Raw genomic sequence first — 11,180 nt, 5'->3', positions numbered from 1 at the left:
GGTCCCGACAATTTCTGGATGGGTAGAAAGTGCTTGACAACACTTTTACGTCAGCGCATGACAGTTTACGACACCGGCTTTGACAGCTTGAAGGTTGCCATGTATTTACAATCTCAATCCACCTTTTAAAAGAGTAACGTTAATTAATTGTACAACGCTTTCACAGAAACGTTGCTGTTTTCGATAGTTAGCCTATTTAAAAACACAAAATTACGATTTTTTTAAAAAGAGGATATAATTCAATATTGTATATAATTAAATTACAAATCTGGCAACCCTTGTGCGTCACCCGGAGGACGAAGCGAAGGAGGAGTGTCGTAAAGTGGGATGTTTTGAGTGGGGAGGTCATTGGAAAGTGAGGTTGTTCTGTACGTTTAGGAGAGAACAGACTGCTGTTGCTACCACAGGTGTCAGATATTCTGATACCAGAGTAGCCTTACTTAAATCCAGCAAAGTGTTACGGGGTCATCACGTTCAAAATGTTGCGTTTAGCGCTGCGAGTGCGCCCATCTGCCAGGCTTAACGTTACCCGGCCCAGTGTCCTCTCGGGCCCTGCTGCTGCTGCTGCCAGTCCTCGACCCGGTCCGGTGTCATGCCATCATCTCAAACGATACCACTCCAACGGCCCGGTCCGGATCCGGAGCTTGTGTCATGGTCGGCGAGTGTACAACAGCATCCTTAGTAACAGATCATGGGTCTTGCGAAGCCAAACGGCTAGTTTCAGTCAAAGCATGCGAGTGTACAGTCTACCGCCCCATCAGAGGGTAAGCTAAGCTAACTAATGTTATTATGTGCTTCCAAAAACGTTTGACTTGGAACACAAAAAGAGATGTTAGGGACTCACAGCCTCAGGCAACGTTCCCTATCATTGCGTATTTATCTACAGAATGAAAGTGAACTGTGACCGACGTTGTCACTATGCCATCTGTCATCTCTTTTTGTGATCCACAGAAGAATGAATCTCATACGGTTTCGGAACAACAACATTAGGGAGAGTAAAAGTTGACAAAAATATATGCGTATTTGCATGAACTGTCTCTTTAAGAACTGGTATATTGCAACACTGCGTTTCTTCTGCTGGTGTCACCTTCAAGATGCTCAGTCTAGAAGTATATGTGTGTTATGAATTCTGTGGGCTGCCAGAGGTCCATCCATGGTTTCATATCTATACGAAACATACTGTCACACGAGAGAGCATAACATTTTCTCATACTGCTTTACATAATCTAAATATTTAGCCTCAGACCATAAAACTGTGTCCACAGTCACGAACTTGTTGTGCTTTTCCAGGCCTAGAAAACACATAAGAAATCAATTATAAGAAGTTAAGAGAAAGTCTAGCATGTTTCTTTAGTCATTGAATATACATTTTCCCAGTTATACTACTTTTAAACCAATTTATTAGTCCAATTTTTATAACATAAGTTAAATAAGTGAAAAATACTTCAGATAGTATTTTATAGTGCAATAGTCAGAAGGTGTGGGAATCCTGAGTAACTATAAAAATCCAAAAGCAACTAAACCATTTAACTACCATTTCAGTGCAGATCATATATTATGCTGAGAAGATTTGATAGTTGTTTATGCCAAATGCTTACAGCTTCCTGTTTAACCTAATTCATTCTATTACAGGTGGAACTGCCTGCTTTGTCCCCCACTATGCAGATGGGCACTATTGCACGCTGGGAAAAGAAGGAAGGTGACAAAATTAATGAGGGAGATCTGATTGCTGAGGTGAGGCATATTCAGGGTTTTACCACCAAGAAGCCACTTGATTGTTTAATTTTGTTGTAGATAAAAATATTAAACTAAATAATTTCTTAGGACAGCTTAGTCTGTCAACCAATCCGAATCAAGCTTTCAACAACCCCATGGTATAATTCTCATCTAATTCTTCTGTTTTGATTTGGTCAGGTTGAAACAGACAAGGCTACAGTAGGATTTGAACTACTGGAGGAGTGCTACCTAGCCAAGATCTTGGTTTCTGAGGGTACAAGAGATGTGCCCATTGGAGCTGTCATTTGTATTACCGTTGACAGGTAAGCACAATTTGTATCCTCAGTGCCAAGATACAGAGCATCATAAGATCTGATGTTTGTTGTTTTACATAATACATATTACATAATAAACTTTATGTCCTTAAAAACTTAAAAGAGTTATGTTGTAGGACAGATAAATGGTGAATCATCATAAGAAGGGCAAGGGAATGTGATGTACCTAAATTATACTGTGTCTTGATCTTTGCTTTTAATAAAAGCAAGCATACGTTTGTATGCTTGATACCTTTTTTTACAATTCATTTGTGTGATTGATATAGAAGGTACGGTATGTATAATATTGATGTGAACTTGTATTTCCCAATTAATTTACATCATCTGTCTTTTGACCTTTAGTCCTGACCTCATCCCTGCATTTAAGGACTTTACAGTGGATAAACTGTCCGGCTCCGCCCCTGCAGCTGCGCCTCCCCCTCCAGCAGCGCCCACTGCTGCTCCTGCAGCGCCACAAGTTCCTGGAAGCTCCTACCCACCTCATATGAAGGTAGGATGAGATGTTGACCAAATATTAAAGTGACTACAAACAAATTCAGAAGTGAAAGCATTTGTTGTATTGGCCAGTCTAAGCATAAGCAAGCATTTTATTGCATGGCGTCATTAACTTACTGTCTCGCTTTCTTTAGGTTCTTCTCCCAGCTCTCTCTCCCACCATGACTATGGGCACAGTGCAGCGCTGGGAGAAGAAGGTGGGTGAGAAGCTGAGCGAGGGAGACCTGCTGGCTGAAATTGAGACCGATAAGGCAACAATCGGTAAATTGTCAGCTATTTTGAATTTAATTATGATAATTCAACAGTAATGGTTATATCCATGTCCACATAAACACCTTAAACATATTGATAACATAGTTTCTTATGAGGTGAAAAAGTGGTCAATGCCCGAAACCCGTTGGTTCCACTTAATGGTGCTTAGATAAAGCCTGTTTACACCTTAACACTTGCGTTTTTACTGATTTGTTAAAACTGTTCCATTTACACTTGTGTCTCCTTAAAACTAATATTAATCCGATCTTCAGTTCTCGCACTATATGCAAATGTTGCACTATAATATATGTGTGTTGCAGTAGCGCTGTCATAACTGGCCATTTAGCCCATAACATGCTCTTAACACTTAACACATCAACAACCAGATGCATTTACACTTGACCAGTTTCATCTGGAATGTGTTTCAGACCACCTCCTGAAGTGGTTTGAGTGATCAAATTTAAATCAATCTTGAAAGCTTGTTGGAGGGCATTTACAACGGGTGTTTTCACGATCGGATAGCTATTCAATCAGAGAAAATGCATTAAGTGACCTGGTGTAAACAGGCCTATAGATAGATGTAGATACATGTGTGTTTGTGTAAATATACATATATAAGCAGCAGAGCTCTTTTCAATATTGATTATAATAAGAAATATTTCTTGAGCACCAAATGAGCATATTAGAATGATTTCTGAAGGATCATGTGACACTGAAGACTGGAGTAATGATGCTGCAAATTCAGCTTTGCCATCACAGGAATAAATTACATTTTAAAAGTGTTGAAATAGAATGCAGATATATTAAATTGTGAACGTTTGATTGGACATATGCACACACAAATGTATATGCATGAACAAGATTTTAAGAAGTTTGCTGTTTGTGTATGATTAGATATTAATATATGCATTAACACTGTTTAGTAATTCCTTCCTGTGGTTTTCAGGTTTTGAGGTACAAGAGGAGGGCTACATGGCCAAAATAATGATTGCTGAGGGCACCAGAGACGTTCCTCTCGGCACTCCTCTCTGCATCATTGTGGAAAAGGAATCCGACATTAGTGCATTTGCAGACTATGTAGAGACCGGTGTGGCTGCAAGCCCGCCTCCTGCTCCCGCACCGGTAAAGAGCGCTGTCATTTCTGTCTGCTGTTTAAAGTGATTATGATTAATTATGCACACTTAACCTGAATGTTTTGGTGATCAGCAGTCATTTATTAACCACATGTCATGATGTGATGTAGCATACTTTTTGTGTGGCCACCTAAAGGCCGTCGTGATGAAAATCAAGGTCTTGTTTTTACTGCCAACGTAATATCAAGTTTCATGCCATGGCTGAAAGTGAAAGGTCACTTTGCAATATTTGTAGTGTTTTGCAATACTGCAATACTGCAATCACGCCATGCCAGTCTTGTGGGTGTGGCCATCAAGAATAGACTACAACACATTACAGTCGGTTGTGGTGCACATGATATGTTCTGGCAAGATAGTTAGATTGTTAAAAAAATAAAAAATTGTGTATGTACACACATTGGCACATGCACTAACCGTTAAGCCAGGGCTGTGTTTCTCAACAGCATCGTGGGCTAAGTTGATGGAAGAGATCATTGGTGGCACTGTACTACTTAGGCTTAAGATGCTTTTTTAAAATGCTTTGCATTTTTAGAAGCATAACATGTTCTAATCCAAATTTGTAGAAGTTAATGCTTTAAACCTTTAACCTAACTATAAAGAAATAATTTGAATATGTATTTTGCGTATATGACTTTTAATTGTGGCAAATTTTTCAGGTGGCCACCCCACCTCCAGCAGCAGCTCCCTCCCCAGCACCTGCCGCTGCTCCAGCCGCCCCTGCTGCTCCTAGGAAGGGTAGGGTGTTTGCCAGCCCTCTAGCCAAGAAACTGGCTGCCGAGAAGGGAATCGACATCGCCCAAGTCACAGGTGGGAGAGCTTTGATGCTTGGCTTTGATGCTGTCTGTTAGCTCATTTCATTTGCATGGGAGATGTCACTCACATTGAATTGGGAATATGCTACTGCTTTGTCGCTAGGAACTGGACCAGATGGCAGAGTCACCAAGAAAGATATCGACAGCTTCGTTCCACCTAAGCTCACTCCTGTAAGTCGTTCAATTTCAAAGCAACCAAACTTTGTTTTGACTTTTCTAACAGTGGGCAGATGAGATATAAAAAGGCTTTTAAGAAAGCCCAGACAGAATATGTGCCATAATGCTGCACAAATTTCCACAGAATTCCCATCATTCCGAAGTTCTTAAAACCTTTCACCAGAGTTAAAATTAACTAAATATTTATTTCCAGTTATAGCAACAATTCTAATTTTGGTCAAGAGCAAAAAAGTTTTTAATAGATTTAGTTAATGTTAACTCTGGTGAAAGGTTTTAAGAACTTCAGAATGATGGGAATTCTGTGGAAATTTGTGCAGCATTATTAATTAGACCTAAATAACATGTATTGTTTCACACCACCAGGCCCCAGCCGCTGCACCTTCCCCTGCTGCACCCACCCCCAGCCCTCCAGCCGCCCCTGCTTTTGCTGCTGTACCTACAGGAACCTTCACCGACATCCCCATCAGCAACATCCGCAAAGTGAGTCCACTGACCTTAGAAGACACTTTGTATTCTCTAGGAATACATGAAAACTTTTCTGTTACCCATGATACTCTGTTTCCCTGCCTGTCTCTTTACTGCTGTGCTATCTAGGTGATCGCCCAGAGGTTGATGCAGTCAAAACAGACTATTCCGCACTATTATTTGTCTATTGATGTCAACATGGACCAAGTTCTTGAACTCAGGAAAGAGCTCAATGCTGTGAGTGAACTCATTTCCCGTGGCTGTAACATGATGATAAGACTCCACATTACAGTAGTCCTGATTTAAATGGTACCTTTCCCTCATGATCAGGAGGTGAAAGCTGATAACATCAAACTCTCGGTCAATGACTTCATCATCAAGGCCTCGGCTCTAGCCTGTTTAAAGGTCCCAGAGGCCAACTCCTCCTGGATGGACACAGTTATCAGGCAGTGAGTGGACTCCCACAGTGCACTTGATCTTAACCATTTGAGGGCAGCAGTATTTTCTCACATATCAGTAAATGTAAAGTAACCGACGTGACGTTTAAATGGAAGTGAATCTGAATTAATCAAGCACTTTTTCTCTCCGGACAGAAATCACGTGGTGGATGTTAGTGTTGCAGTCAGTACACCTGTGGGTCTAATCACTCCCATTGTATTTAATGCTCATATTAAGGGCCTTGCGACTATCAGCAAAGACGTAGGCTCATTAGCTGCTAAAGCACGAGATGGTAAACTACAGCCGCATGAATTCCAGGTGAGTACTTTAGGTGCTTCATGTGGATATCAGAAATATATATACTGTATATATGGTAACACTTTATTGTTAACATTAGGTAATGTATTCACTAACATGAACTAAACATGAGCAATACATTTGTTACGGTATTTGTTCACGTTAGTTAATAAAAATCCAGCTGTTCATGTTTGTTCACAGTAAACTAACTAATGTTTACAAATACCTTTGATTTTAATATTGTATTTGTAAATGTTGAAATTTACATTAACAAAGCAATAAATAAATGCTGTAGAAGTGCAGTTCATTATTAGTTCATGTATTTTATGCTCACCAAGGCTGCATTTATACGATAAACAGTAGCAGTAAAACAGTAATATTATGAAATAATATTAAAATGTAAAAAACAAATTAAAATGTAATTTATTCCAGTGATTACTCCAGTCTTCAGTCTCACATGATCCTTCAGAAACTGTTCTAATTTGCTGATTTGGTGCTCAAGAAAAATGTGCCATGCTGCTAAATGAACTGCTTAATATTTTGTGGAAACCATTAAACATTGTTTTCAGGATTCTTTAAATGGAAAGAACAGGATTTATTGGACATAAAAATTAAAAATTGTAAATGTTTTCATTGTCACTTTTGATCAATTGAATGCATTTTTGCTGATTAAAAGTGTTAGTATCTAACTGACCCTGAATATATATATATATATATATATATATATATATATATATATATATATATATATATATATATATATATATATATAATATTTAAGCCAGCCAAAGGTACACCTGTGCAATAATCATGCTGTCTAATCAGCATCTTGCTATGCCACAGCTGTGAGGTGGATGGATTATCTCGGCAAAGGAGAAGTGCTCAATAACACATATTTAGACAGATTTGTGAACAATATTTGAGAGAAATAGGCCTTTTGTGTACATAGAAAAAGTCTTAGGTCTTTGAGTTCAGCTCATGAAAAATGGGGGGCAAAAACAAAAGTATTGCGCTTATAATTGCATCTAAATAAAATATAAAAATGTGTTGTGTATATATAAAAATGCATTACATAAACACTCTTGGTTTTCTAGGGTGGCACCTTCACTATTTCAAATCTGGGCATGTATGGCATCAAGAATTTTTCAGCAATCATTAACCCTCCTCAAGCCTGCATTCTGGCCGTGGGTGGCTCAGAAAAGAGACTGCTGCCTGCAGACAACGAAAAGGGGTGAGCAAGGACATCAATTTGCCATCACTCCACATCCTCACAAATATAGATGAAGCTCTTAAAATAGTTCCTGCATTTTCTGTGTCTCTCATAGGTTTGACGTGGCTAGCATGATGTCGGTGACTCTGAGCTGTGACCACCGGGTGGTAGATGGTGCTGTCGGCGCACAGTGGCTGGCTGAGTTCCGCAAGTTCCTGGAGAAACCGTTCACCATGCTCCTGTGAGCAAGCAGTTTAAAAACAGTGGACTTTAGGATTTGGAGAGGTCTCTTTCATTGGTTATATGCTCTCCCTGGGAAATACAACAGGTTGTTCTCTCTCCTCTTTTTTATTTTCTTTCTCACTCACATACTCCCATTGCTTCCTAAAGCCTGAAGTAACCTCTCAACCCAAGTCATTGTTAAGGTAATTTTCTGGAGTTTCAGAAGATATTGCTGGACAAGGGTTTCCATTTTCCTTCAGGATGTTGTTACAAACACAATAAGTCTGTTTGCCACTAGATCAAAGAATAATGTCTGTGTCCATGGCCAAGTCTCATGGTCTGTACCTGACACATTCATTGGCACAATATGAGTTTTCTTTCTACACAAGAAAGAATGTGATGAAATCTGGATATGTGTGTGCCAAATATTATCTGGCTACATTTGAAATTTATGATAAATTATTCAGTGCAAATGTTTATTTTCTGTATTATTGCATAGTAGAAATACATTTGTTCTGTCACTCCCTGAGCTAAATGTCTAATGTATACATGATGGGTTCTTTGCTGAGACTGATGGTCTTGGTATGGGGGCAGGGTTTTGATATAGGAAATTTTATTTATTACATCTCTCACTCCAGACAACGCACATTAGTGCCTTTGCTCCCGTATATAGCACCTGGGTTTTTCTTTTTAAACAGCAATATTTTCAAGTCATTCTTTAATGAATAACGCACAATTCATGGGGTGAACTGCTGTTATAAATAAACCCATGGAGAAACAGAAGAAAGGTTCCTAAATGTAATAAAACACTTGACTGGATATACATAATAACAGTTCATTCAAGCTGTTTTTGGCATTCATTCGGTGTCATTTGGTCAACGGTGAGTCAAACGGGTTTTTTTTCATAAGGGACAAAAAATATGACCAATATTTAATTTGACAAAAAAAAAAAAAATGAGAGAGAATAAACAAAATAGAAACTCAAATATGATATACTGTCCACTTTTCTTTACATTTCAATACATTTCTATAAGGAATAATCACTTAATTTAATAGAAAGAATACAATATTCCATAAAGTTTCACTGACTTGTCTTATGTTCTGATGGTGACCACTATTGTTTTCTTAACTTAAAAGAAGTTATGGATAAATGGATGATATCAGATGTAATATTGATAATAATATATATAAAATATTGTGATATACAGTAATTGTTTAAAAAATGTGCATCGGCTGTTGTAATATAAAACAAAAAGGTGTTTCGTGGTCTCATGACATGTTTATATACAATTGGAAAACTAGGCAATGTTCAGTCAAATGTTACTTGCTGTTAATCTATTTCATTTTTTATTGTGCCTTTGAACGAAACACCATTCATTTTAGGCATGTAACTCAAAGCAAGTACAATCAGTACAAACATTTGAAAGTGTTTCAGATGCATTTTAGAATTTTTAGTCTATATATTACTGCAAGACCAGGTTTCACAGGCAGGGCTTAGATTAAGCCAAGGAGTGTGGCTTAGTTAAATTAGGACATTTAAGTAGATTTTATTAACGTGCCTTAAAATACTATTTATTAGCATTGATGGCAGTGACATATTTTAAGATGAGTCAGTCCAAGTAGCTTTCAGTTTAAACAGCTCAAACATGCATTTTAGTCTGAGACTAGGCTTAAGCCTTGTCTGTAAAACTAGATAAATGCATCTTTAAAAAAGAAAGAAAGAAAGATATGATTATGTCATTACTGTTTACCAGAGCCATAGCAAGAACCGGACGTGACGCAACAGTGGCGGACGTTGCGTCGATCAATTTTCCCGCGTTTTGGGTAGTTGAGGAAATAGTGGAGAGTTGCGGACGCAAACAAGTATTCTCAGGCTCCGACATCCAACCACAAACCACAACAACATCAATACAAACACAACCCCAAATCCGTCGCTCGTGAACGCGCTCTCCATCACGAGACCATCGACATGCCGCCGAAGAAGCGCAGCAGCGGGACCCCGCAGAAGAAAGAGTTCAAAGGGAGCACGAAGAGCGACTCTCCGGACAGTAGCGAGAACGCAGTGCTGAGCCCTGAACGGTGAGGACACACCGCGCGACTGGCTCTAAAATAAACATAACGAATTATTAGTACAGACCTGTCTTTAGCTGTAGGTTATGGTGACATAGGAAGCCAGCAACCAACAGTATTTGATAAAGATGCCTGAATGAATAAAAGTAACTTAGTCAACCATCTTCAGTAAACTAGACATACTCTTATGAGAATGTAACCTCTTTGTACTATAGTAACTAAATAACATTGTTAGAAATTACAGGTTTTTTTTTATGTTAATGCGGATATTTATGGCTAACATTGTTTAATAGTTTAGTTACTTTGTTATGCCATGGTAATTACGACGCAACCAATATTTTACTGCGCCTACTATTGTATTATTACAAATGCCACAGTTAAGCCTATGGTGATTTGTAATCAGTGTATCTGCCTTTATTTGGCCATTGGGATACACAATCTGATTTAATTTTTTAATAGTAATTGTGTAAATGAAATGTTCCATTCATTCAAGCAGTTGTGTACATGTCATATATACCCACACATACTATTGTCTATTATATTATAGTATAATAGACTATTATCACTATATCTGGTGAACATCACTGGCTAGTAACGCTTTTTTGCTGAATACCCTAACAGCTGACAACTTGGTGTTAGTTAGCCTATGTCTTTACACAATGTTGTTTTATCAGCAGCGCCAGTATAGCGAGCGACCACCCCACAATAGTGTCAGAATCTCCTTGTGTATCAATGTGTTTACTCATGTCTGTCAACTGTGTTGTTTTACCAGACACAAGGACAAGGAGTCTGAATTCGTGTCTCTCAGTGAGGAGCTCCATGCCACAAATGTCGTCTGTGATCATGCGTGGAGAATTTGGGAGAGGGAGATCAGGCCGATGGAAAAGGCAAATGTACGTTTTCCTCTGATATCTGCACTACCACTCTAGTGTATTAGTTTTAAGTGTACAATACACAAACATGTCTGTGTCTTCCATGCTAGATGGCGTATTCGAACAGACAGCAGTGGGGAGCTTGTCTGTTCATTGCTGGCATAGAGCATGAAGGCCTCACCCTCACCTTCACACAATTCCTAAAAGTGGTCGGACTGAGGTATGTATGGCAAATGAACGTCATGGAGAAGTCCTGATTCTCCCCCTAAAGGATCAGCAAGTTGCTCTGTCGAAGTGTGGTTTTGCCTTTAAAGTGTTAATAATGTATGTTCTACACTTGCAGCAATATGCAGGGGTGGATTTTTTTTTCATATTTATACAGATTTCTGTTTTCCGACCTTAAAAGTATGACCCACATGAATTGCGTAAATCTGAGGAATTTTTTTTGGTTGTATAATGATTGAAATCACCAAATGGCCATAAACAATTACTAATAAATGAACTCCAAACTGTTATGTTTTCTAATACATTTATTTAATGCACGGATTGCTTTTAACAACACCGTGCAAGCTCGTAGCGCCATTTGCGGGACACCCGTAGCATGTTAGCCAGGGTTGAAAGAGTCAAAGGCAAGTAAAAATCGGCGGCAATGAATCGATGTACTCGCCTTTTGCCCGGTAACTCTT

General features: G+C 38.7%; 2 protein-coding genes across 2 annotated transcripts in view; both read left to right on the top strand.

Annotated features, from left to right (window-relative positions):
* Nucleotides 1-292: 292 nt before the first annotated feature.
* On the top strand, nucleotides 293-8,493 carry dlat (dihydrolipoamide S-acetyltransferase (E2 component of pyruvate dehydrogenase complex)). Its single transcript, XM_081390431.1, has 14 exons — nucleotides 293-764; nucleotides 1,633-1,734; nucleotides 1,915-2,039; nucleotides 2,394-2,541; nucleotides 2,681-2,807; nucleotides 3,745-3,920; nucleotides 4,588-4,738; nucleotides 4,847-4,914; nucleotides 5,284-5,400; nucleotides 5,515-5,622; nucleotides 5,716-5,834; nucleotides 5,979-6,141; nucleotides 7,215-7,351; nucleotides 7,446-8,493. Exons 1-14 carry the CDS (start codon nucleotides 480-482, stop codon nucleotides 7,573-7,575), a joined length of 1,956 nt encoding a protein of 651 aa, XP_081246557.1. The 5' UTR covers nucleotides 293-479; the 3' UTR covers nucleotides 7,576-8,493.
* An 838-nt stretch (nucleotides 8,494-9,331) lies between these two features.
* Nucleotides 9,332-11,180, top strand: part of rb1 (retinoblastoma 1) — a 34,631-nt gene continuing 32,782 nt past the window's right edge. The window contains exons 1-3 of the mRNA XM_081391390.1: nucleotides 9,332-9,631; nucleotides 10,395-10,515; nucleotides 10,605-10,714. Coding sequence (XP_081247516.1) covers nucleotides 9,522-9,631; nucleotides 10,395-10,515; nucleotides 10,605-10,714 — 341 coding nt within the window. The 5' untranslated portion in view covers nucleotides 9,332-9,521. The remainder of the gene's footprint in view (nucleotides 9,632-10,394; nucleotides 10,516-10,604; nucleotides 10,715-11,180) is intronic.

This window comes from Scardinius erythrophthalmus, assembly GCF_964197995.2.
Source record: "Scardinius erythrophthalmus genome assembly, chromosome: 17".
Classification (NCBI taxonomy): Eukaryota; Metazoa; Chordata; class Actinopteri; order Cypriniformes; family Leuciscidae; genus Scardinius; species Scardinius erythrophthalmus.
Note: the sequence above shows the minus strand (reverse complement) of the source record. Positions and strands in the feature narration are given on the sequence as shown.

What these genes read in the sequence shown, in the direction of transcription:
- dlat (XM_081390431.1), top strand. Translation starts at nt 480, where the DNA reads ATGTTGCGTTTAGCGCTGCGAGTGCGCCCATCTGCCAGGCTTAACGTT. An exon ending in ATTTGTATTACCGTTGACAG is followed by an intron (nt 2,040 to 2,393) that starts GTAAGCACAATT and finishes TTTGACCTTTAG; the next exon opens with TCCTGACCTCATCCCTGCAT. An exon ending in CGACATCGCCCAAGTCACAG is followed by an intron (nt 4,739 to 4,846) that starts GTGGGAGAGCTT and finishes CTTTGTCGCTAG; the next exon opens with GAACTGGACCAGATGGCAGA.